At 44.0% G+C, this 27658-nt stretch overlaps 1 protein-coding gene and 1 non-coding gene across 2 annotated transcripts in view; both read left to right on the top strand.

The window, feature by feature from the left end:
* Nucleotides 1–1817: 1817 nt before the first annotated feature.
* SIAH3 (siah E3 ubiquitin protein ligase family member 3) overlaps nt 1818–27658 on the top strand; it is an 87580-nt gene continuing 61739 nt past the window's right edge. Inside the window, exon 1 of the mRNA XM_019500538.2 lies at nt 1818–2095. Within this exon, the coding sequence (XP_019356083.1) occupies nt 1961–2095 (135 nt within the window). The 5' untranslated portion in view covers nt 1818–1960. The remainder of the gene's footprint in view (nt 2096–27658) is intronic.
* Nucleotides 8464–8626, top strand: LOC132248033 (U1 spliceosomal RNA). Its single transcript, XR_009459388.1, has one exon. It is a non-coding gene; the product is annotated as a U1 spliceosomal RNA (small nuclear RNA).

The raw sequence follows: 27658 nt of genomic DNA, 5'->3' as shown, positions 1-27658 counted from the left end.
ATCTAAGGCATTATTTTAAAATAGTTGCTTTGACAACTTCTAACCTGAGATGAGTTGGCAGAAAGCATTTGAAGAATTTCAAATGACAAGTTAATAAAGAGATACTGATACTGGAAAAATTTATGAACAGAGGAAAGATTAAATTTCATCAGCCAGGCTTGCTCAATTTTCTTGAAGCTCTCTTGAAAAAAATCCCAACACCTTGTTCAGAACTGCAAGAAGTATTTTCTGTTCTAATTTTAGAGCAAATTTAAGAACCTAGATGTATATATCCCTACCTTATTCTTTTTCTTCTCTGCATGGCTTGCTGTTCCAGAATTTCACAGTATCCTGCATATTTATCTATTCAAGCTTTTTACAAAGATCCTCTGCAGTCTGGCAGTGACAGTATTGCAGTATTGATTTAGGAACTAGCAGTTGTGACAATTCAGTCACAGATTGAAGCTAGCTCTGTATGTGGGCTGCTCCGTCCTGAGCAGAATTCTGATCCCAATTGCTGGTCTCGCATTTAAAAAAAAAGAAAAAAGAAAGAACTCTACTTTTATCTGTTATGCTTTGAAGGGAAAAGGATTACAAAGACTAAATAAGCCATCTGAGTACTTAGCTAACAATCCTAAATAGCACCCTGATAGGAAGTTCTGGCAGGGAGCTAATTAAATTAGCCCTCTTTGATTGATTAACAAGCAGAGCAACATATCACACAGGCTTGTCCCACAAAATGAATAAGCATTTTGATCCATGTGTTTGCTATGGAGCTTTTGCTCACTGCCAAGCCTGGTTATGGGACCCATATTTAATAAATCTTTTTGGCTTGAGCAAGGTCCCTTACCCACCAAGGTAGAGCTATATTGGTCACAATATACAAAAAACATATTATTTTACATGCACACTCCTGATTAGTTTTTTTTAATGTTTTGGACAATCTAGTGGTTAATTAGTAATTTGCTGCCCACCAACATGCAAATGAATGACAAGGAAAGGCCTTTTGCATCTGTAATTATTCTGTTGATTTACAAGCTACTTTTCCTTCAGTGTTAGTTTCTCTGTGTATGTGCATTCATGCATCATGTATTTCATTATTTTTAGAAGCAGGCTCTGTGCCTTTTTATACTCTTCTAGTTCCAAGCATCCAGTAATTACTATGTTTTGGATGCTACAGGACTGATCCTTCCACTCATGAATCAGAGGAGCAGCACTCACTTAAACAGAGGTATGCCAATGCACACCCCTCACCCTATCTTTTTAGGAAAAATGTATTAGTGTGCTTGGACTCTCTTTGCTGGGAAGTAGTTGGAAATAAGATTTAGAAAGCAGCAGGGTGACAAAAATCCTAATCGCAGTGCACACGCGCATAGATTTATTTATATAACCAAATTGACTTCTGCTTAATCCCAAAAAATAAATTGTACTTCTCTCCTAATATTTGATTTTTCTCTAAGATGCTTTTGTAAGTAAAACACAGAGTCTACTGAATCTATTTTGCTACTTTTTAACAGTTTTACTGGTGGGTTTTGTCAATGCTTTACATTTAGCGTTGGTATTAGAGAGCTCTTTTGTTAAATTAAGTCAATTAATAAATGGAGACATTAAGCAATCAATTTTGTCTGCATATCTCCACAGCATTACGTATGGCTGGCTGTAATCACAAGATAAATGCAATGTGCTGATGTATGGTAATGTTCAATAATACATTCTCCACCAGGCTCAATTCATCAGGGAGTTTCTGTAGGGGAGGCATTTGTTATTGGCTGTCTCTGGACCTCAAGGATAACATTTCTGTCCTTTTGATTGGCTGACCCACTGCTGCAAGATTCTAACCATCTTATTTTGATGATGAATATGAAGGCATGCTAAGCTGTTCAGGAGTGTAGTTCTTGCAGCCTGCACTCCTTTCCTAGTCTCAAGGACTAACAGTCTCCTTCACTGCTTTCCTTACCATCCAACAACAACAAAAGTTGTGATGCTTTTCTTCACCCAGTGTTTTGGGGCTGTATTAGATCTTATTCACCTAAGGTTTCAGCACTACAAGGCTAAGAGGGTTTTCTCAGCTGCTGGGCAACTTGTCTGTGTTGTAAACCCAACACACAGCCTAAAGGTGAGTTAAAATATTTTTTTCTGTTCCAATCTTTATCCTTTCCTAGTCGGTTGTTTTTTTTTCCACAGGGAGTGAAATGATGTTTCAGCACAATAGTAGATGCTGTTGTTAACACATTGCAATCCCGGTGAAGAGGCTGTTTGTGCTTTTTAAGTGTTTTACTTCAGAGCAAAGGGAAAGCCATCAGCTCCTAAAAGCAATCCTGCAAAGTTCTTACTTCAGCTAATATTTTTGCCTTCTTTCATTTGTGTAACAGAGATTCAAGAGACAAATGTTTGGCAAAAGAATTAGAAAAGTTCAATGAAAATATTTCCTTTTGTAAGATATTACTAATGTGATCCTAGAAATCCTTCCAAACTGTCTCATACCAGAGTACAGTGTACTGATGACTGGCAACTGAGAAGGGGTAGGGAAAGAGATACTGCTTTTTATTGCTGAAAAGTGCTTGTACATGTTTTCCAAGGGGAATTTGAACACCTTTTTCTGGCATGTCAAGTGTCCTTAGCCATTTGCAAGGTGAACATATTTTAGGCAGAGGAGAATGAATTTGCCTTATAGCAAAACCATTTATAGCAACCATTAAAATCCTCTTGCTATAATCTCATATTTATAACTTTCTAGATTTTCATTGGCAAACTGGCAACAGCGGTGTCTGTGCCAAAACCGGATGGTTAAAATCCCATGCAGAAAAGAGCCAAACTATTAACAAGAAAACAAACTACTGAAAGTTTTAAATTTAATTTATCATAGAAGTAAATTAGCAGGTTTGACAATGTACATCTTGATTTGAGGAAGGTCCTCACAGAACTAACTTCAACTCCCAAGGGTCCTGATATACTATGTGCTAGGCTTGTGCAAACTCAGGCATGAACTCTTCCAGGAGAGCCCTTTTTTTGGTTGGGTTAAGGTCTTTATCACAAATTCAGAAGGGAATCTCTTTCCAGCTCTGGGCTTTGGGGGAATAATTTGATATGAGAGAAATCTCCTTGAACCTTGGTTAATGCTACCATGATCATTTTTTGTTTTTCCAGAAAGTTGCACTCACATAATGCAGGCTTCTAGGAATGGTATTTGTAGTGTCAGACAACACTACAAACACTCACAGTGACAGGGAGAGGTCACTTTTAGAAGTACAGCCATTCCTGGAGGACATGCTTCTGAGCACACTGACAACACAGAGGGAGTCCTCTGCAGTTAAGATGAGATAGGCAGGGCTGGCATTCAAAGACTGCAAAGGGACTTTTTTACTATTACTTCACTTCACTTCTTACTTAATCATGTATGGAGCATTCCCCATACCAGTGTGAAGTTATGAAAAAATTCAGTTGTGTTGCTAAGGTTAGGGAGATAGTGCTAGAGATTTGAAGGCATCTTGCTGAAGCTCCAGGGGTATGCAGTCCAAGCCTCCCTCTAGACCAGTAACTCTCAATCAGGGTGCTGTGACACTTAGCTGTGCAAACATCATTCATAACATAAACCCAGCAATTTCAAGTAGGAATCCACAGTGTTAAAATAATTCTGCCCTGTTGTGGTCTTTGCAACAGAAGAATTGCTCCATTATTTTTTCTGTAGTCAAGAAACAAGTGAAAAAAGATCTTCACATTTTTAAGTGAATAAAGGATATTTTTGAAAAATGAAGACTGCAGACAAACCATCATGATCTGTTGGTGTCTTGCCACTTTGAAATGCAATTCTCCTTTTTCTAAAAAGAAGAAATGAGTATCCTATGCTTTTGCAGTTTTAGATACAAAAGGGGAAGAAGGGCCTTCTAGACAGACCAGTCCATCAAGGTGCAAAGGATCGAGGTTCTGAGTGCCCACTAAAGGCAAATGTAGTTGAAGCTGTTCAGTACCTCACAGAAATAGCCTCCTTTCTAATCAAAGTAATTTCTATCTGCGTGGTGGCTCTCTCTTTGTACTTTCCAATGCACTAGGATAGGTTGGAATTTCTACTCTTCATCCCTATAAATGAATGACATTTCACCATACTGGAGTTCTATTAGGACAAGGTTCTCCTTGGGTTTGATCCAATACCCACTGGAGCCAATGAGAGTCGTGTTTACTTCACTTTGGATCAAGCCCACTATGAAAAGCACTTGTTGATGTAAACAGGGGTTTTGCATGGGGTAGAAATGCTGGACTAAACCACTAATGAAAACTCACATTTACTTCTGTGAATGTTGCCTATATATCAGGCTTGTGGGATCCAGCCCAACAGGTGTATTTCATTATATACACTGCAGAGGGAAATGGGTCAAGAAATTATTTCAGGTTGAAAAAAAAATGACTGGTAAGTAAAATGGCCATCAAATGTTCTTCTTTGTAAAGGATCTAATTTTTGCTTGGTAAAATTAAAAAGAATACTGTAAAATTAACACATCAGAGGTTTCTATTTTTAATCTTCTTCCTTATTATTTTTGTATGATTACAGAGTGGCTGAGCTTCATTACATTAATACTTGGCTGAGTCTCATTACACTAGGCACTATACAAATATGTAATAAACTGAGTTATACAGTTATGAATTTTAGAAATAACGTGTCCTGATATATTAATGTACAAACTAAAAGAAACTGAATGTGTTGTCCTTAGGTGACTTACAGTATTATGGGAACTCTCATGTTTCATGGTTTGCTATCCATGCCTGGGTCAATCAACTGTAACTTGTGTTTCCTGCTAACCCTAAAACAGGGATGGCAAAGCTACAACCTGTGTGGCACAGGTGTGGCAGGTGGCAGACTGGGGATAGGGCAGGGAGCAGCAGATAGGACAGGGAGCATAAAGCAGAGCAGCAGATTGGGTGGGGAAGAGGATCAGAATGACACTCATGGAGGGTGCCATTCTGGGTCTAATCTGTGACACACCCACTGTTCTAGAAGATCTTTTAAAACTATAAAAATAGAGTGAAAACTGTATTAAGGCTGCACTCTAACAATGAATACACGCCAACATGGGCGACTGGTGCCACCTTAGTCAGGGGGAGGCATGTACCCCCCCCCCCCCCACAACAACCAGTCAGTGGCCGGGGGGGAGGAGGAGTCCCCCCACAACCAATCTCGCCAACTGGGTGAGAGAGATCCTCCCGCAGCCAATTTCACTGACCGTGGCCAATCACGCTGACCAGGAAGCGGCCGCGGTGCTTCATCTGGTGCCCCCACTCCCCGACTGGCACTTGCAGGGGGGCTTCAGCGCTCCTGCCTGCCCCCTCTGCCCGTCGCCTAAGCGGGGAACATGGCCTGTCAAGGGGTGCACATGCACCCTCTATGCATCACCACTGTATGCCAATGTGGGAACAAGGGCCATAAGAAGAATAATTTTTCCATGCCAAAATTGCAAACATTTCTTCTTATGTTAAAACTGTGAGCTCTTATATTGGGATTGTCTTATTACATACCTGTATAGCTCCTTGCATAAAGGTTCCCTGGTCTGGTGGCTACTTTAACACAAATAATAAATAACAGGGCTTTAACATATTTTTTGGTGTATGATCATGTACTTTGACACTTCCTAGTGGCCAAAACCTTCAGCCAGTGCATATCTGCATAACTCCACTGAGAACAATTTTTACATCAGGGCCTTGATTCTACATTCATTGATTTTTATGGTGATGATCAAGTCCCAGCTGAGAATCTGTAGCTGTGCAATGTGTACATGTTGCACAATTCAGTGGGTCTGTATTTACCAAGATGTTTATTGACCAGTGCAGTGCAGGGAAGTGCTGTTGTACTCATTGCTGATGTGCTGTGGTAAATTTTAGAGACTTGTCTAGTGAACTTGACTGAGTTACTTCAGATTCATTCCTGTGTATTGTAACTGAGACCAGAATGTGGGCCATTGACTGTAGTGAAAGTGCTTCCTTACTAACCCTTTCAGTGTAAGTCTATATTTGGCAGCAAAATACACATTTAGAAACACATACCTTTCCTCAGGCAGAAAAGACTGTTAACTAGGAAGGCTCAGAATCCATTTAGTGTATTTAAAAAAATGTGACAATGTCAATGCAGATAGCTGTATTGATCCACAGTCATTTTTCCTTCTTATGACAGACTAACACAGGCAACTCAGAACAAGGACAGACAAGATTACAACCATCACCCTCAATTTTCTGCATTTGGTGTGGGTATAAATAGGGTTTTTGGAACCTGTTTCTCTTTCCTATAGCTCTTTGCACTTTGTCCTTTCACAAGCTTTCCCAAGAATGCTAACAGCATCTTGAGACCAGAGGCATATGCTGGGCTGTAATCAAAATGCACTTGCTGAGCAGAGAAAATCATGTATTTACCATGCTTCTATAGGTCACCTTCATTCTCAATCATATTATATCCATTACTTTGTAACCTGGGATTCATTCAAGCAGACAGGCACTCCAAAGCTCCCCTTTGAAATAGAAGGCAAGAGCATTATTACATAGCTAGACACTCTAGCTAAACAATTGCACTCTTGAAACCCATCATAATTAAAAGGGATTGCTCAAAGTAGCCATACTCATTGCTCTGGATAAAGGACCTTAGCCTACTGTGCAAGTTTTAAGTACTCCTTTCTTTTTCTTTCTTCTCCCTGTGGAAAAAAACGGAATATGTGTTGGTTTGTGTATAAAGTAAGGTCAATGCATGTCTCCTCCTTTCTTCTCTGAACATTAACTTCACTGTGCAGATTTCCCAGCCCCTGATACCCTCTTCCCCACTGAAATACTGCCAATCAGACTAGAAAAGAGGTGGTGAAAGTATCAGACCCTTCATGTCTTCAGTTCACAAGCAGAACTTAGGAAGGAAGGACATTTTAATCATAAGCCTTTCTTAAATCGTTCAAGCTCCATCTTAAAATTAGTTAGATTTTTTTGGCCCTCACTATGCTGATTGGGAGGCTGTTACACAACTGTGCTGCTCTGATGGTTTGGAACTTCCTTCTAATTTTGAGCTTAAATTTATTCATGGCCAATTTATACCCATTTGTTTTTGTGCCAGCATTGTCCTTTAGCTTTTAAATAGCTCTTTTCCCCCTCCCTGGTGTTTGAATGTATTTATAGACAGAAATGACATCCCTTCTCAGCCTTTGTTTTCCTAGACTAAACAAGCCAAGCTCTTGTCTCCTCTCATAAGGCAGTTTCACCATTCCCCTAATCATCCTGCTGGCCCTTCTCTGTACCTGTTCCAATCTGAATTTGTTTTTCTTGAATATGAATGACCAGCGTTAAACACAATATAGCAGATGAGGTCTTACCAGGGACTTGTACAATGGCAAGGGCACTTCCCTAGCTTTACTGGCAACACTTTGCTGGGTACATCCTAGAATTGCATTTCCCCTTTTCACAAAAATATGACATCTTTCCTCTTGCTGCAGCAGTTTATCTGCATATCAGGTTATTTCCTGTTAATATTATATATATTTTTATCATGGTTCTACATGTAGGTCCCAATCAGGAATTAGGTACTCCTTTTGCTTGGCACCATATACACATGTTAAAAAAAACACTCCCTAGAGAGCTTATAGTCATGGGCTCACTCCTATTTCATCTTTATGCTTCTGAGAGGCAATTATGTAGCCTTGTGAAGGTGTTTTCTGGCACTTATGCACAGTTCAGGTTCTAGACCAACCTGTGGCGACAGATTATCCCAGTATGTGTTTACCCATCAGAAGTAGCATAGTGGCAGCAACTCAGGCTTTCCCCTTTTTTAATGCAATAATGTACTGGTTATGGCATGCATCCAGGGAGCAGGAGATGCAGGCTCTTGGTCCTTCTCGTTCACCTGATCAGGATTTGAATTTGCATTGCTCACTTTCTGGCAAAGTACTCTAATCACCAGGCCATAGGCTAGGCATTGCCAACAGTATTCTCTAGCCTGCTTCTTGAAGCTGGGCCACCAAGTAGCGAGGAGAGAAGCCATGTTGGGCTAGGAGAAAAGAAGCAAGTCCAGGTGGGAGTCTCTTCTTTCCCCTCTACACATAAGTAATGTGGCAGAGCCACACAACTGCTTTATCATTGATGCTTGCTGGTCTTCATCTTGGGTACAGAGTGGCCATATTCACTGCCATGGCAATATTAACTGTAAGGTTCAGAAAAAGTATTGGTTTCCATTACCTAAGTGCTACATAGTCAAATAAAGATAGAATAGGATTTAGCCCTATACCTTTAAACCTAATTCTTTATGAGTAAAATCATCTTCCCTAGTCTATTTCAAATGCTTTCTTGTCTGTTTAAAGATTTATTTTAAATAAAACCACCCATCCTCATTTTTGTAGGATTCACAGGCTATCATGACATTATCAAAAGAGCTGTAGCTATTGTGTGGTGTAAACAGCTTAGTCTTACAGTAAACTGGGTCATAACCTAGTTTACTCGGTCAGTTTATATTTTAACTAGATTTCTTTCTTTCTTTCTGGCAGGGGAGACACCATGATCACTCAGGTGGTTTTCCCAGGGTGAGGCTCGCCCCTTGCACTCGGGGCGTGCTGACCCCTGCGATTTCCCCACATGCGGGAAACTCGACTGCATAATTTGTGGTAGTGGGGGACGCAAATTCTTTCTTTCTTTCTTTTATACTCTGGTTTCTCTTCAGATCGCATAAATCTTTCGCCTTTTACTAAAGATTTCCTTTTTCTTTCTTTCAAAAATAAACTGGACAGTTTACAATTTGGGGGGAGAGGGGGGTGTTGGGAAGGCCTGGGGTTTGGTTTGGTTTGTGTTTTTTTTTTTTTCTTTTCTTTTCTTTTTGGGTTTTTTTTTTTCCTTCTTATTTTTGTTTGCAGCACGACAGTTCCTCCTCCAGTAACCAGACCTGCTTGTGGAAGAGACTCTCCACTACTACGTAGAAAGTTGTTAATGCAGTTGGCCCTTCATAGGATCACATCCTTGAACGAATAGTGATCTTACTGTCTGCAATTACTGGCATGCACTGTACTAGTCTTTTCCCACCCCCCTCATGGCATAGAAGGAGTGCTCCTTAAGTCCATTCCCCCCACCCCCTTGACAGTCTTTGAGTGGGGGTTCATTTCCACCAAAAGAGAGAGGAGAAAGAAAGGGTTAATCTGACCTGGGACTTTGAAACTGTGATCTCAAGCTAATGTCTTTGTTGGGTTTCCTTTTTTTTGTTTTGTTTGTTTTTGTTTTTGGTTTTGTTTCGTTTTTTCATTTTGACTTTTAATTTTGGGGGGGTTTTTTAAAGGAGAAAAAAAAAGATGTGATCTTATCAGGGTTTCACTGTATATGCTTTGGAACTGGATGGAGATACTTTTTAAGTAATTATTGTTGTTAAAATGTATACTTGCTATTCTGTAGGCTCACTCTTTCTTTCTTTCTTTCTTGTTTTGTACGTGTACTATGGGACAGGGAAGGGTGGAATTGTTCGTTTCTCGAGGGCTATATACATAAATAGCATGTTAGACACGATGTGTATTACTGCGAAGGTGTTTGTCACGGTGTGATGTTCTGAACGTCCGGGAATGGTTTCTCTTTGGTGTGGTTTGATGGTTTTTTTGCTTTCTGTACCTGATCTTTTGTGAAATAAAGTTGTTAAAAGTAAAAGCTTTCTTTCTTTCTTTCTTTCTTTCTTTCTTTCTTTCTTTCTTTCTTTCTTTCTTTCTTTCTTTCTTTCTTTCTTTCTTTCTTTCTTTCTTTCTTTCTTTCTTTCTTTCTTAATCTGCTTTAACTGGGTTAGAAAAGGGATTTTTACCCCTGTTGGAATAGTTTGTCTTCATGCCTAAAGGCCAGCCACACTATGTTGTAATCTATTTTATTGCCAACGGACTTTAATAACTTTAAATCAGGATTAAGTGTTGTGGTAAATTGTAGCCATGTGGGACTTATTCATTGCAAAGACATGAAGAGACACTGAAGCGTTCTGTTATTCATCCACTGTGACTTAATTTCCTACTCCGTTGACCCAGACACCTCGACTTCCTGTTCAGGATTCTGAGTAGTGCAGCTGAACAAGCAATTTCCTGTTGGAAATAGCAACATAATAATCATCACCACTAGAGGGCATTTAGAACACAATATATTTACTCCATTATGTTAGAACATAATATATTACTACATTACAAGCATGGTTAGTTTGATAGTGCAAATGAGTCCTTATCAGTTTTCACTTATTCCTAAATTAGCATTTGATACACTGTAATTTGAAAAAGTCTTAAAATCCTTCCTAAGAAGAGAGTGTCCCTAGAGAGGCAGCAGCCATAGCTGATTTGCTGCATCCCTTTAACTACTGCTTCAGTTAAACAGATTTCAAAAGTTAAACCTGGAAATCAATGTAATGACAAACGGTCAAGAAGCCTCAGCATTTGCCTACATCTCTGTATAAATGCAACCATAATGATTCACACACAACCCTTTTCCTGCATCAAAGGAATGTGAGAATATGCTTCAGCAACTCTCCCTGGGGGAGATGGTCTATTAATGTCTCTGCCTAATCCCTGGAGTTCTTTTCTATTGTAACCCATTAACCTTGAGTTTACAGACATAAACATATACCATGGAAATTTAGCAGAAGGTACTGGGGCAACAGGGGCTTCCTTTTACATGTATAACAGACATTATAGTTGAAAATTAGGACAGCTCAGAGTTTAAACATAATCTCTTAGAATAACAATTGTGACATTTCCTTAGAGAAAATAAGGAGAAAAATATTTTCTCATCCCTCTCTCAAAAGTTTCTGTTGTTCATATTCTTCAGGTTCTCTCTCCCTGTGGAATACTAAATTCTTCTGGTGTCGGATGCCACCTCTCCTGAGACAGCCCTGGGTGTGACGGCAGGGCATTTCAATATTTAGTTGCTTTCCCACTCGCCTATGATGTTTGATTATGAATGGGGCATTAGCATTCACCAGCAACACATGTTGGTTGCTTCATCAGAGAAGCCAAATGCTGAATACCAATCCCAGATGCTCAAAAATCATGAGTCAAGTCTCCCCAAAACAGAAGTTTTGCTAAAGAATCATAAGACCTAAAAATTATTTGTTAAACATTAAAGAATCTGTTCTAGTGTTGATGAAGTCTTTTGGTGGATTTATGTTTTTGAGCCTTTTCTTACCATGGAAACTAGGGGATTCTTCCACACCCCCCCCCCCCTCTTTAAATGAATGCTGAGTTTCTCAGGTTATATGATTGGGGACTTAAAGAACCCCCCCAAAATCATGAAACATACAATGAAATTGTGAGATTTAGCAATAACATCAATGTGCAGGGAGGGAAAACTACTTTGCCCTCAGGTCAGGGTCAAGCTACACTTCCTGTGCAAGGTGGAAAAAGATTATAGTAGAGATAAATTAAGTTATATCATTTATGAATTTTTTTCATTGGAAAATGCAGATTTTGAGACAATATACAACATTTGGAGAGGGGTTGGGGGAGGATAATGAATTTGTTACCAGGAAAAGTTTCCCAGGCCCGGGCTGGAATTTCTAGTTAAAAACAGACAGTGAGAAGCCCTTTGCAGAGAAGCACAGAATTTAGGGCACTCCAGGAGGGTGAGCATTTACTCCACACACCAACTAGAAGGGGGTGCCAGAATCCCCTGCATTGGGAGTCTTTGTAGTAATGGGGGAAGCCCTAGTCTGCCCCTGCCCTGCACAGGAGCTGCAAAGCACAGCACTACACCATGGACTGTATCTTGCGGGGCGGGGGATGTGGGGCAAGTGGAATGGTATTCCTCCCAGCCCTCGGGAGCTTCTGCGCTCCAGGCACTCAATTTGCTAGCTACACATCTGGGGCACTCATATGGAATACAGTTAGACCCAGCTTCAAAGTTCAAGTTATGGGGGAGCTTGATCACGCCTGAAGATAGGCGGCAGATTCAGGCAGACCCGGACAGGCTGGAGAATTGGGCGAATCAGAACCAGATGAAGTTCAACACTGGTGATCCAGGCTGATCTTGATAGGCTTGGAAGGTGGGTGGATGAAAACCTGATGGCATTCAATACGGAGAAATGCAAGGTGCTCCACCTCATGTGATGTGGGTTTTTATTCCTGTATAGGCTCGGCAATGTTACACTCGCTAGCACCACGGCCGAAAGACACTTGGGGTCACGATTGACCACAAGATGAACATGAGCCACCAACAGCTGGCAAAGTGAACAAAACTCTGGCTTGCATCTACTGACGTATCTCGAGCAAGACCCAGGATGTCATCTTCCCACTGTACTCGGCCTTGGTGAGGCCGCAGCTGGAGTACTGCATCCAGTTCTGGGCTCCACAATTCAGGAAGGACATGGAGAAGCTTGAGAGAGTCCAGAGGAGAGTCACACACATGATAAGAGGGCAAGAGAATAGGCCTTATGAAGAGAGGCTGAGAGCTATGGGACTCTTCAGCCTGGAGAGGCACAGGCTCGGGGGAGACCTGGTGGCAGCCTATAAGTACATCAGGGGTGCTTACCAGGATCTGGGGGAACACCTGTTCACCAGAGCGCCCCAGGAGATGACAAGGTGCAATGGTCACAAACTCCTGCAAGATCATTTCAGGCTGGACATAAGGAAAAACTTCTTTACTGTCCAAGCCCCCAAAGCCTGAAATAGGGTCCATCCACAGGTAGTGCAAGCACCTACTCTGGACACTTTCAAGAAGCATTTGGATGTTTATCTTGCTGGGATCCTTGGACTTCAGCTGACTTCCTGCCCCTTGTGCAGGGGGTTGGACCTGATGATCTTCCGAGGTCCCTTCCAGCCCGAACACCTGTGACTCCATAGATAGTGCTCCATCTGGGGGCAAACAATCCCCAACATACCTCCAGGCTAGGTGGTGCCAATTTGACTAGCGCCATGACTGAAAGGGACCTAGGGGTAATAATCAACCATTGCATGAACATGAGTCATCAGTGTGATGCTGTAGCCAGCAGGGCAAACAATAATCTGGCATGCATCAACCAATGCATCTCATATAAAACTGAAGAAGTGATTCTTCCACTGTACTCAGCACTGGTGAGACCACAGCTGGAGTGCTGTGTCCAGTTCTGGGCACCGCACTTTAACAAGGATATGGAAAAACTTGAGAGAGTCCAGAGAAGAGCCACCTGTATGATCAGAGACTTGCAAGGCAAGCCATACAAGGATAGGCTGAGGGACTTGGGGCCGCTTCAGCCTAAAAAAAGAGAAGGCTGAGAGGGGACTTGGTAGCAATTTACCACTACATCAGGGGTGTACATCAAGGGCTCGGTGAACAACTGTTCACCAGGCACCCTTGGGGAAAACCAGAAGTAATGGCCACAAACTCCTGGAAGACCACTTCAGGCCCAACTCTAGGAAACACTTCTTCACAGTCAGGGTGTCCAGACTGTGGAATAAACTCCTCCCAAAGGTGGTGCAAACACCCACCCTGGAGATCTTCAAGAGGAGACTGGATGGTCACCTCGCTGGGGTCACCTGACCCCTGTTGTCTTCCTGCCTAGAGCAGGGGGGCTGGACCCGATGATCTTGTGAGGTCCCTTCCAGCCCCTTACAATCTATGAATCTGTTCTCCCTTATATTGAAAGACTTGAACCTGGGTGTCAAATTCCAGGTGAGTGTCCTATGCACCTGGTAGGTCTGTCATGAACACCTGGCCTCATCCTGATAGAGAACGAGAACATTTCTTTATCTCTTGAAATTTTTCATGGGACAAAAGAAACTGTTACACTCCTCATTTTGTACCTGATCTGTGAATAAACAGAGCAGCTAATTAATGCCTGCAACAAAGGAGTGATGACAAGAGGCTGGTCTTTATTTTCAGGCACTGCTCATCTGACTTGCAGCAGGGTGACAGAGCTTAATATGGCTATCATAGGATAGGGGTCTATAACCATTGCAGTGGCTTGATTCACAGCTCTGAATCTGGCACCCCCTTGTGAGTACTATTTTGTATTTACTCAGAGAAAAAGAGAGAGAGAAAAAAAAAAATTAAAGGCCCTGCATTTAAGAACCACCAAGAGATTTTTGTCCTCTCAATGCCTGTGAGGTGAGTCCCATTGGAGGGGAAAGAAGGAGAATACACATGTCAAAGAAATGCAGTTTCAGTCTGATGGGGTGAGGCTTTCCTTAGGACAGGGTCAGCAACCTGTGGGCCACAGTCTGTGGAGCCATTTGATTTGGTCTGTAGATGTGGGGATTCAGCAGCTGAATTAACCCAGTTCAGGTCAAGCATGCTGTGGTCCAGCACTAGGACCTAGCTACCGCTGCTTTTTCTAGCTGCTTCACAGGGGAAGTGCCTTGGCTTAGTGTCCACAGCTGGCGCTCATCCCCATTGCTGCAGGGGAAAGTGACTGCGGCCAAAGTCCCTCTGCTGCTGCAGGGGAAAGTGCTGGCTGCATTTGCTCTCCCCATGCTTCAGGAAAAAGTAGTGGTGGTAGTGGCTGGGTTCTAGTGCCTGTTCGCTGCGTGCCAGCCTTCCTCTGACTCAAACTGGGTCAGTCCAGCCCACAGCCTGAAAACATTGCCAACCCCTGCTTTAGGAGATCAAAGGGGTCTAGGTGATGCTGTAGTTTGGGGTTTTTTTGAGGGATAGTTAGTTGTCTTAATGCTCCTCACCTGGAGAAGCGAGCTGTTAAATGGATGTGAATTTACACCCAAACTTTGCCAGGATTTGAGAGTGGTGGAATCTGAAGTTTTTTCTTTGGGCCTAGCTATAAATGTGAGTGATTTCCTAGCATATCTTCTTTTGCTGTGATAGGTGTTTGATCTGGAAACTAAGCACTTGAATCGCAAGGCATTAAACACCTTATCAGATTGTTCCATTTTTATTTCTGTTCACAGCCTGTCAGTACTTTCTTTGCTTGGTACTTCTACTTCCTTCCCATTGTTACTCATTCTACCAGTTGCCTACTATTAGAAAATTCTGAAGCAAAAGATTTTTCTTGACTGCCTTTTACTAACTTGATTTTAGTCTGTTCTTGTTCCCATTGAAATAAAATGTCATTAATGTCAATGCAGCTTTGGGATCCTTATTTGCAATTAAGATAATTCAAAAGGAATCGCAATCATTTAATCAACAGATTGTCCAGTGCAATCAAGTCAGCTATTGATAGACTGAGTCCAACAATAAAAACAATCACCAGATAAAAGACAGGAGCTTCAGAAGCAGAGAAATTTAGCTGTTGTCACCCATTGATGTGAATAGAAACCCATGGCTAAATCTAAATACACTTTATAGGAATTATTTACCAGACAGATTCAGGCCCTGTGGAAGGAATATGAACAAAAGATAAAGTTTCAGAGGTACAGGAAAGCTTCCAAATCATAACAATAGGGCATCGGCAGCTAAAAGCCTCACTCAAAATTTTGGCTTAGTGCTTGAAACATATTCTACCCAAGATTTCCATTTGAAGGGGAAAAGAATGTCCTGCTGCTTTAGATGAGCTGCCTGATACTTGCCTGGTATACAACTTGAAGCAGTTTGTTTATTTAGACACATTTCTGCATCTCACCAAATGTTAATGGATTTATCCCCACATCACCTCAGGGAAATAGGAAAGGGTAAAGAGAAAAGGGTTGCATAGAGCTGGGAGAGTTGGTTATCTGTTTCATAGAGAAGTTGGGCTAGAAGGGGGGACTACAGAGATCATCTAGTTCAGTTCTCTGCCAAAGCAGGGTCATCCCTATCCAAACCATCCTATACAAGCCATAATCTAAATTCTACACAAGACTACCATCAACCATGACACAACAAAGACCTAACACCCTAACTTGCCACAGGTGAAGCAGAACAACCATGTCAGCCAGTGTTCTGTTTCTATTTTACAAATGTCAATATACGCTCAAGAGATCTGGGTAGAGGGCCACACCCCCCACCTACAGAGGAAGGCAAAAATCCCCATAGTCTATACCAGTCTAACCATGGGGTAAAATTCCTTCCTGACTCCAAATATGCCAATCAGTATGACCCTGTATGGAGGGGCAAGACCCTTTTGCCAAGAAACCTCTGGCTTTGGTCCCCGTAGGAGCACTGGCACACTCCAGTCAAAGTTCCCAGTCCTGGCTCTAGCCAACACTGAATGTCTCTGAGGAATATTTAAAAACACCCTGACACCTATAACAGAGAAAGGAGGAGTGGGGACAACCACCAAAGACCAGGAGCATGGGCAACCTATTGTAGAGCATGGGCATAGCTGCACCTAGATTATCTCCGACCAGTGGCTGTCCAAACTCTTCTTGAACACCTCCAGTAACGAAAAGTCCACAACTTCCCGAGATAATCTATTCTACTGCCTCAGTGTTCTAACAGTGAAGAAGTTCTTCTGGATATTCAATCTAAACTTCCTTTGCTGCATCTTCCTGCCATTGTCCACATCCTCCTCTCTGTAGCAAAAGAGAACAGGTGTTTTCCCTCTTCTTTATGGTGGCCTTTCAAGTATTTGAAGATTGCTATCATGCCCCCTCTTAAACACCTTTTTCTCAAGCTGAACATGCCTAGTTCCTTTAGCCTCTCCTAATATGACTTGCTTTCCAAGCCCTTTATCATCATTGTTGCCCACCTCTGGACTCTCTCCAACTTCTCCACATCCTTCAGATGAGGCATAACCAATACCAAATAGAGAAGCACTATCGCCTCCTGTCTCTCGTATCTAACGCATCTATTGATGCATCCCAAAACTGCATCAGCATTTTCTGTGGCTTCATCACACTGCAAACTCGTACTCAGTCTGTGATCTCCCAAGACTCCCAAGTCACTTTCTATAGTGCTGCCATCCAACCAGGTGTCCCCCATTTTATATTTGTATTTTCAATTATTACTCCTGAGGTATAGCACCTTGCATTTGTCCACATTGAACTTCTTCCTCCTAACTCTAGCCTAACTTTCCAAACTGTTGAGATCCTTCTGAATTGTGCATCTGCTAATCTATTTGCAATCCTTCCCAGTTCTGTGTCATCTGCCAGCTTGCAAAAGAAGCTTTATATGCCAGCATCCAAATTCTTAATAAACACATTGAACAGCAATGTGTTTATTCTTGATGACTTGATTTTCAGGGAATCAGAGTCTTTCACAAATTCAAGTCACATTTGGTGACCAGATTCAGCTATCAATTGACATTTTTGGAGAAGTTGAAACACTCTGATTTTTTTGCTTTGAAATATTTTGGTTTCAAATTTCACTATAAAAGTATGAAAACAGTGGAGAAGGGGTTAAGTAACCCCCAAATGCACTTTTGTTTCAAGTCAAACAAAATATTTAGGATTTGCCCAGGACACAATTTTTCATTTTCATCTTGCTAGGGACCTTAACCCCAGCCCCCGGGGCGCCTGTTGTGAAAAATGCATTAATTGTACAGCCTGATTTGCTGCTATCTTGCTTGTAAATGTGGGTAAACCTACAGAGGAGCTAGGTGATTCATTCAAATTACTGGCAGACTGGAACTAGAATCCAGGTCCCCTAAGTGCCAGGCCCGGTCTGTAATGGATAAGCTCATCCTCACCCTGGCACCAGGCTGTCAATTGAAATGAAAAGCTAGTCACAGACACAGCAGAGCGCAAACAAGACCAAAAAGCATAACATCAAATGGATAACCCCTCGCTGTCTAGAGAACAAATAAACACTACAGATAAACAGTGAGGTGGCTGTACTTGAGCAGAGTGCATCACCACCTCATCAGAAAATGAAAACGTTTTTCCAGCATAGAAAACGGCCATGTGGAAAATAAGCAGAGTAATAAGTGTGAAAACCAAGTAAATAAACCCCACAATGAATATTACATATTCCTGCTAGGGCAGGAGCAAGGTTAAGGTCACCTTCAAGTTTTGTTGAAATGAGAGTTTAAAATGGAAGTAGCAGGATGATATTATATATGATACCAATACCATGGGCTTTAGCTTTGCAGACCCACAACCCACTAATGCATAGGTGCTGAACTAAGCTCACAAATTGCATCATAAACTTGCTGAGATGTCTCACGGGGTTCGGATGAAGTTAAGTTCAGAGATTTTTTGCAGGGTTGAAGCCTTTGTCCATTATCTTTATGTTAGAAACCCACAGATTTAACCCAGTTGAGGGTTGTATTAGAAACACTAGCTGAAATTCGCAAAACATTTGCGATTAAGTTTTTATTGCAAAAGTGTTTCTTTAAATACAGGATATTTAGTTATCCTTTGACTGAATACTTTAACAGAATCAAAACTTCTCAGGCTCAAAAAGGCTACATAAAGCTGTCCATGTATAAACACAGGCTTAGGAATATAAATACATGTTCCGTCTAAAGTCTGACCTTGTGACTTGTTCATAGTCATAGAATAAGAGGGCCCTTGTATACATGAGGAAATTGCCCCTTTTAGTGGTTTAATTGCCCTTTTTAACGATTTAATTGCATAACAGTGTACACATTCAGTGGCATGTTACAATCAAATTTTGTAACAGTGTACTCGTTCAGCAACATATTTCCATTTAAATGATCTTTTTACGTAGCAAAGTAAACCACATCCCATGTATTTTAGTTTGCTATGAAACAAATTACAGCAATATTCCTCACGTGTACAAGGGCCCTATCTGGAGAAGGCAGCGAGGATGGTACACGGGGAGCTGGAAGCCTGGGTGTGCTCAAGAAAGCTTGGATCTGGCAGGCTTCCAGTGCCCCGTGCACTGCGCCACCTCCTCCAGCTGCCAGCACATCCAGCTGCCCTCTTGCCACCTTCCTGGGGCAGCCAGCCTCTTCCCAGGTGGTCCCAGGTGACGGAAAGGCATGGTGCACGGGGCACTGGAAGGCCGCCAAACCAGTGCTTCCCAGTGGCTTGGATCTGGCAGGTGCTGTCTGTGAGCTGGGGCTGCATCTGTGCAGCTAGTACCCCACTTGGGCAGCCCCAGCACTATGGAGGGAAGCACTGGCCCTCCCCATAGCTCAGGGGCTGTGTGACCCGGCAGTAGCTCATGCAGGCAGGCTCTGCTGGGGGGCGGGGGCGGGGGGGGGGTGGCAAAGCGGCAGGGGGTCTGATCTTTTTTTATTTTATTTTTTCTCCTAGATTCTGTTTGCGTCTCCCACAGCCAGAAAGCAAGCTGCTGGTGGGTTGCACAGCCCCTGAGCTGCGGGAGCCCTGGTGCTTCCCTCCATGGCAGTGGCGCCCCCCCAAAGGCAGCACTCAACCCCTGGCACCCTGCTCAGGCAGTCCTGGGGGGCACTGCCACTGCAGAGGGAAGCACTGGGGCCCCCCGTAGCTCAGGGCCTGCTGGCAGCTCGATCCCTGGCCGTGGGAGAGGCAGGTAGGCTCCAGGGGGAACAAAAGGATCAGGCCTCTTGCTGTTCTCTCTCTGGGTTTGTTTTTTTTCCCCTTTGGCGGAGCCTGACCACTCCACGGCAGGGGGGCCCAGTGCTTCATTCTAGCTCTGACTAGCTAATCTTCATATCTGTTTGAAATGCCTCAGGATTTACAATAATAACATGATTATTCTATCTGTCCAGAGCACTGTCTGTCCGAAGCACTCTGGTTATTTCAGTAAGCGGTGTGACTGGCTGCCGAGACAACCAATCAGAGTGTTCTGGACAGACAGAATAAGCCTATTATTATTATTATAGATTGAGAGCCTGGAAAGTTTATATACCTAATTTGTATAAAACTAGGCAGATTACAACCATTTTCATGTTTCAGGGGGAAGTACAAGTTATAGAAATAACCATCCAACTGTTGCAACTGCTCATCTAATCAGATCATGGTGCAGGATAGCATGTTAGAACCTGTAGTCACCGCCAGTTGCAACCCCATGGCCAAGAATAAGCATATTCTCTACACTTGTGTTTGCCAAGCTTGGCTTATGGGGCTATCTTTAGATTTCACCTCCCCGGTGGTACCTGTTGAATTTGATAGAAGATGTATCAAGGTCTGCTCCTAGATAGCCATAACATAGGAAATGGTATAGTAAATCTAGCCAGGAGATGATGCTCAATTCCAGGTCTGAAATTTAACTTATATGAAGAAACCTTTTGAATTGTCCAAAAACAAATCCAACCAAGACTCCCACATCCCACCGCAGTTGGAGTACTGCGTGCAATTCTGGGCACCGCAATTCAAGAGGGATGCAGATAACCTGGAGAGGGTCCAGAGAAGGGCCACTCGTATGGTCAAGGGCCTGCAGACCAAGCCCTACGAGGAGAGACTAGAGAAACTGGACCTTTTCAGCCTCCGCAAGAGAAGGTTGAGAGGCGACCTTATGGCTGCCTATAAGTTCATCACGGGGGCACAGAAGGGAATTGGTGAGTATTTATTCACCAAGGCGCCCCCGGGGGTTACAAGAAATAATGGCCACAAGCTAGCAGACAGCAGATTTAGATTGGACATTAGGAGGAACTTCTTCACAGTTCGACTGGCCAAGGTCTGGAACAGGCTCCCAAGGGAGGTGGTGCTCTCCCCTACCCTGGGGGTCTTCAAGAGGAGGTTAGATAGGCATCTAGCTGGGGTCATCTAGACCCAGCACTCTTTCCTGCCTATACAGGGGGTCGGACTCGATGATCTATTGAGGTCCCTTCCGACCCTAACATCTATGAATCTATGAATCCCTTTGTGATATAGACAAACTACGACTACAGCTAGGGTTACCATACATCCGGGTTTTCCCAGATGAGTCCTCTGATCTCTGTACAAGTATTTTTTTGAAATCTGAATAAATGTCCAGGATTTTGCTTTGCTTCGCTGGTGGGAGCAGGGGGAGGGAGATTGGAGGCAGGGAGCATCACGTGCGTCTGTGTGCACTGCAGCAGCTGAATGCAAGTAAGTTTTTGGGGGTCAGTGGTTGGAGGGCTGGGGCTACAGCAGGGCAGGTAGGATGGGGGAAAGTGTCTGCCCCTCCAGCAGGGGAAGGGGGTGGGGGGCCCTTTGAGGGCAGCAGGGAACTCCATGGCTGGTACCAGTGCCATCACAGATGCTGGTGCCAGTATTAGCAGGGGTGGGGTGGCCAGGAGAAACTGCCTAGGGAGAGAGGGAAGAGGATGGGGGGTGGGTGCCGTAGCCAGGCCATCTGGTGTGGCATGGGAGCCCTAGCCCAGAGTAGGGGGTGCCCCAGGTCTCCCCTCCTCCCCACCTCCAGCCCACACTGGGGCTGGACTCACTCTGCTGCCACCCACATGAATCAGAATCACTGTGCTCCAGCCCAGTTGGGATAGGGGCAGCTGGGGTCCCCTATAGCAGGACTGGGGGGAGCAGGGGTCTGCAGGTCAGGAGTGAGGGGTACCAACAGGGTTGGGGGGGTTGTGGCTTGGAAGTAAAAGCATGGGACTGGTGGGGGGGGGGGTGGGATGGGACTGCAGGACACTGGCAGGGACAGGGGACTGCAGGTTGGGACTTAGGGTCACCAGCATAGCCCAGGGGAGCGAGGGACTGTGGTTCAGGAGTGAGGGGCAGCAGCAGGGATGGGGGGCTGTGGTTTGGGAATGAGGTGTCCCCCCAGTAGGTGTCCTCTTTTTTAGAACTGAAAATATGGTAGGCCTACTATAACCAAAGTCTAAATATTATTTGCAAAAATCTTTTGCAACAGTGCATCATGTGCCTTAACTTGGAGTTAAGATAACCTGTTCTCTTTCCCCTTTAAATTTCCAGTCTAATTTCAGAGAATTCAAGAGGGAGGCAAAGGAAACAATACGGGCAAAGGCAAGTGAGAAGGACATGACTGTACCATTAAGACAGTTGGTCACTTAGCCAAGACTCATGTGCAACACAGCTGAGCAGTCATTTCACTGAAAATGGGTCTGCACAAAAGTAGACTTACCATATTTCCAGTTTCAAAAAAGAGGATACCCGTGGGGGGGGGGGGGGGGGCAGCAGTTATATGATTATGGAGGTGGGCCATGATGTGCCTGTGCCCTGTCCCTCACTCCCAAGTCACATCCCTTCCAGCCCTGTTGCCGTCCCTCACTCCCAACCACAGTACCCTACCCTCGAGACCATGCTGGTGCCTGTCACTCACAACCCGTAGCCCCCTGCTCCCCCAGCCCAGGCAGCTCCCCACTGCTCCTGAAGACCTTGCCTCCAATCCCTTCCCCATTGGAAGGGTAGGCACCTACCCCACCTGTCCGCCTTGCTGCAGCCCCAGTGGCACCAGGCTCCTGCCCCCTCAAGGGCACACGTACCCCACCCCCCCATACCCTCCCGCAAGCCCTGGCCTCACCTGCCTGCAGCTGCTGGGGCTTGCGAGCAGACGCACGCGATGCCTATCCCTCTGCTCCCCCCCAGCCTCAAGCAGCTCCTTGCTGGGGCAAGCCAGAAAGTGCCAAGGAAAACTTCCATGATGAGCAAAGGCAGAGCAAAATTCTGGACATCTGTTGATGTTTAAAAAAACTGCCTGAACAGAGATGGGAGGACCCAAAAAGAGGACATGTCTAGGAACACCCAGATGTATGGTAAACCTACACAAAAATGACTTAACACATTTTGGAGCATTTCCTGAAGAGCCACTTCTAAAGAAATGGGGAATGACTTTGCAGGTTACCTAAGGGAGGGGAGCTTCAGGAGATGCACTTTGGCATTTATAAACTGTCATCACTGGCAAACAGGATGGGGAATTGGTGCAGTGAGTGATTAGGCTGTATGAACAGCAGAACAGTGCTGAGGCCTTTAGAACAAGCGAAGGGTGTTAATGCTTGCAGTGAAAAGGGGGAGTCTGAAGAAATGTGAAGAGTGTTAGGGTTAGGGATATATAGGCAAGGAAGTTGGGAAGGAGGGAAAATACAGCTGTTAAGGAAAGCCACAGTGGAAAAGAATTACTCCGAAGTATGCTTCTGGATATAGTGCTCCTTCACTGATCCAGATAAGAAGTAGTGTAATTAATGGGGGGCAGAGTGTAATTAGGGGGGACCGGGGCACCAGACCCAGGCTGTGACTTTGGGGGATGCAAAAATAGTAGTTGCCCTCATGCTGCAGCTAGTAGCACAGCAATGGCTTTTACCCCTGTGATGCCAACCTCCAGGGAGCACAACTGCACAGTTACACTTCAGCATATAGGCAGCACAAAATCAACTCCTCGCTGGATAAAGCAGAGGGTTCTCCAGGGTTCGAATTATACTCTGACTCTTGCAGGGGGTCTGCGGTGGTGGCAGCTGGAAGCCAGACAGAGCCACTGCTGCCACCACCCCCACTGCCACCACCGTTCATAAGAGCTGCTTAGTCTCTTATGAGGGGCTCTCATCTCTTATGGGGGGGCTCAGCTCCCTCCCCCTCCCCCAGAGCTCCCCCATAATTTAAACTCTGGAGTTCTCCATCCAACAGAACTAACCTTCCAGCAGGCTGCCAACCTACAGCAAAAAAGTTTTAAATAGCACTGAGTGAGTAATTGGCAGAAAGAAAAAAAAAATCATTCAAGTGAACTTATCCTCATTTCTCCCCGCTTCCAGAATGTCTGCAAGCAGGGTTCTCTTGTATTTAGTCAATTAACTTTTTGTATTCACTCTGTGCCTTGATCACAAGTTGTTCAGGGCCATTATTCAAAATGCAAGCCATATTAATTAGGTGTGATTGGCTACACAAGTTACATAGTATTATTTATGCTCTCTGGCTAAATGGAGGTCTTCTATAATGAAGAAACCCCTGGGGCTTCAAATCACCAGAGGGTAATGATTTAGACTGAGGTAGCAGATAATCAAGATAAGTAAATACCTACCTATCAGTCTTGTATTTTCTAGGCTACATCAGTTTTGTCCAAGGCTTTAGAAAAATCAGGCTGTTTTAAAGGTTGTTGCCTTGGGTGTCGAATTTAAATTTAATATTTTTTCACCGTATTCCCACAAATTAGTTGTATATACTAAGGAGGTGTGTCTCAAAGTTCTACTTGCAAATAGCAGTCAGACTTGTTTAATTTCATCCATGCACAGGTTCTAGGGAATGGCCCTGGGTATTTCTGTCCCTTTATTGTATGAAGCCATTTCCCATCCCATCTAAATATCCTTGTTCTAGGGTATACATGCATGAGTTAAAAACTCTTAAAGCATGGGTGCTTGAGAGTGAACAACTCAGATGTATTTTCCAAAGGCACTCATCAGTGTAGAAATGTGCACACGAGCAGGGCAGCCATGTGGCTGTGAGGCATGCTGAAGTATGTATACTTGCAGGCAATTTATGTTCTTCACCTAGCTTAAGATTTAAGGTGTCTCAAGAAAATAGATATAAATGCTTGTGGTAATTCTAAATCATTTCACCCAATACCCCTTTACAGCCTCACTGGAATTATTCTTCCAATTGTAATGTCAGCCTGGAAACTCAGGAGAGTGTAAATCAGCCAGGAAATAATATAGCTTTAAAATGAATGAAACTTTTACTGGATTTCTTGTGTAGCAGAAAGTATTTCAAAAGAAGACTCAAGAAAGCTAAGGTCATGCAAGGTTGTGTAAGCGTAACTACAGGCTTGTAAATAACTGATTACAAAAACAGAATTTCCTTTCAGGCTGTTGGTACAAGATGAAGGCACTATCGGAAACAGATCTGAACCAGCTTAATCTCTCCCAAAGCCTTGCAGGGCAATTGTAGACAATTTAGCATTGCAGTTAAACTGGAAACCTTAGCAAACTTAGGTTGTGAGCTCTCTCTTAATTTTTCAAACCTTTAATGTATTTTTAATAGTGAGCCAATAATTAAAACCATCTTGATTCACAGATACATCCAGCAGCAACATAGCTCTCTTTATTGCTTAAGCTGAAGTAACTCTGAGTTGCCAGAAGCCAACATCCCCTTTAGCAAGAGAAGTCAGATTGAAGATGCAGATGTTAGAGAACAGTAAACCTCTTCTTGACTCACTTGCAGGGAAAAATAATTGAACCTGAAACCAGCCTTTCAGGTCTTTTTTTTTATGTAGATATTTTGTTTCTTGACTTTTACAATTTACAGGGAAGTGACAGATTAAATGTTACAGTTACAGTCAACCTCATTCCTATCTAATATGTTTTTACTTCATGCATAACTATGATAGTTGAGCAGCTTAGAATCATAGAAAAGAAGGGTTGGAAGTGACCTCCTGGAGGTCATCTAGTCCAACCCCCTGCCTGAAACAGGATCATCCCTATCCAAGTCATCCCATACAAATCTTTCCTAACCTATTACTATTTACATTACATAATCGCACAACTACAAGGCATAGCACCCTAACTTGTCACATAGGTAAAGCAAGGGGGAAGTGGCAGTCAGTGTCCTGCTGTTGCAAGGGTTGTTGCAAGGGGTGTCCTGCTGTTGCAAGGAAAGCAAAAAATCCCCACAGTTGTACCAATTTGACCACAAGGAAAAATTCCTTCTTGACCCCAATCATGGCAATCAGTCTGACTTTGAGCAAAAGAGTAATACCCTCAAGCCAGGAATGTCTGGGTTTAATTCCCAGCAAAAGGATAGGCACACCCTGGTCAAGGTCCCCAGCATTGGCTGTAGCCAATATTTAATGCTTCCGAGGAAGATGAAATAATACCTTGACATGCAGCAACCCAGGGTAGGAGGGTGGTAAGATTCCATCCCAACCCCATGTGGTAACCAGCAAAGTCCAGAAGCATGGGAAATGTCCAAACCCATAGTATGGCAGAGATCATAATCCTAGATTACTGCTGACCAATGTTTATTCAAATTCTTCTTGAACACATCAAGTGATGGAGTTTTCTGTCGGCATGTAGCCGAGAGCAGAAGATAAGAGAAACTTGCATTGTGCTGGGAGAAAATTTTGTCACTAATTCACTGTATGGTCTGAGAGAACTCCCTTAACTTCTTTGTGCCTTGGCTTCCCTGTGTAAAATACAGCTCAATTTGCTGGAGGCACACAATAAAGACTTGATCCAATGTTTTAAAATATAGGTACCTAAAGTTAAACTTTCAAATCCATATGAAGGACCCAAACATAGGCCAGTCCAGTGCTCAAAGACAGATTCTTTGGGTGCTCTGGTCATCTGAAAATCAGGCTATGGTGCTACAATATAGATGTTTGAAAATCAGACTTTGGTGCTACAATATGGATGTCAATGCTGTAGGCACCAAAGCTTAATAATTTTTGCCGTAATCACTTAATGATGATTACTCGGTACTTTGAAGATATAAAGCATTTTATAAATGTTAAGTAATACTTGCAGGAGTTGTTAATCCACTGGTAATATGCAGCTGTCACTGAGATGGAATGATGCAGTCGTGTTGCAGTGCCATTACACTTCTTTTCTTTTTTTTAAGAGGGGAAGTGAAGAATGCCTACCTCCCTTGAAACTATAGGGGAAAATTTTAGGTAGGCAGAAAAAAATGACTTGAGGTAAAAGAGTAGGCAACCAGGGCACTGTTCCCACATGCCAGTTTTGAGAGGGTGTAAAAATGGCAACTGCCCTTGGACCAGTTACTACTGTTGCCCCAGTCACCACTGCTGCCCATAGTGCAGAAATTCTATTATTCTCTGATCAGCTGGGATATTCTGGCTGGCCAAGATATTAGCAATTCTTATAAATGACTCACGGACTACTGTAAGGGTGTATTTATGCAGAAGAGTGGTTTTCAACCAGGCCCCCATGACACCCCACAGTGCCTTGAGACACTCTCAAATATGCCACAGCACACCACTGTAGCAGCAGGTAAAAATGCCCTGTGCACCAGGAAGGACTGCAGCATATGTACACTCCTGCTCAGGGATCCTGGTTTTCTCCGATAAGAATCACAAATTCTCTGATAAAAACCTCAAAATCCACAATTAAAATGAAATGCCACTCATATAGGTATCAGTTCAACACAATGTTTTATTGATATATTTACAATTCTAAAGCAATTTGGAAGCCTACCAGTGCCTCAATCACTATAATAAAATACATTCTAACTACCTATACATTTTGGTATTTGATTTGGGGTTCTTTATCATGGAAAACCAGGGTTTCCCCTGCCCCCTTAGCTCACAGAATGCAGGTCCAGGCTGCTCACTCCCAAGCCATAGTCCCCAGCCTTGCCATTGTCCCTCACTCCCATCCCACAGCTTCCTGGCCCTTCTGGTGTCCCTTCCCCCCACCCCAGACCCCTGATTCTACTGGGGCCCATCACACACCACCCCCAGCCCCCTAAGCCCTGCTGGTGCCCCTCACCCCCCACCCAAAGCCCCCTGCCCCCCCCCCCCCCAGCCCTGCCAGAGGGGACCCCCAGCTGCCAGGGCTACAGGGGCAGGGACCTGGGTCTGCAGTCCCTGCCCCCCACAGCAGCAGCTGAGTCCTGGCTGCTGCCTGCAGGAGGTGGCAGCTGCTACAGGGGGGAGTAGCACAGAGCCTGGCTCCCTCCCCCCCCCTCCCCCCCCCCCCAGCAGCATAGCCAGAATGGAGCCCATGGTAGGGGATGTGAGCTGCCTGCTGTGGACTTGAGCGGGGGGGAGGAGGGCGCAGCTTCACACTGCTGCGCACACTCCTGGAGGGGACAGGGGAACACATGGCCCCCAGATCTGTGCATGGGGTGGGGGTATTTGCAGGCTGCCCACTGTGAGCTTGAGCTCGCACCCCCCACCCCGTAGATGAGCCACCCACAGTCCTGTCCCACTCCCCGCCAGGGGCCTGTGGCCGCAGATTCCAGCCCTAAGCACCACCCAACTGCAGCCCCAGCCCTGCCCAACCCACTCCCTCCCTAACTATGGGGGCCTCAATCCCCCCTTGCCCCCACCAGACTTACCTGCGAGAACTACTCTCCAGGATGCCCAGCACCCATGTGAATATACA

The sequence above is a fragment of the Alligator mississippiensis genome, chromosome 1, assembly GCF_030867095.1.
Source record: "Alligator mississippiensis isolate rAllMis1 chromosome 1, rAllMis1, whole genome shotgun sequence".
Lineage (NCBI taxonomy): Eukaryota > Metazoa > Chordata > Crocodylia > Alligatoridae > Alligator > Alligator mississippiensis.
Note: the sequence above shows the minus strand (reverse complement) of the source record. Positions and strands in the feature narration are given on the sequence as shown.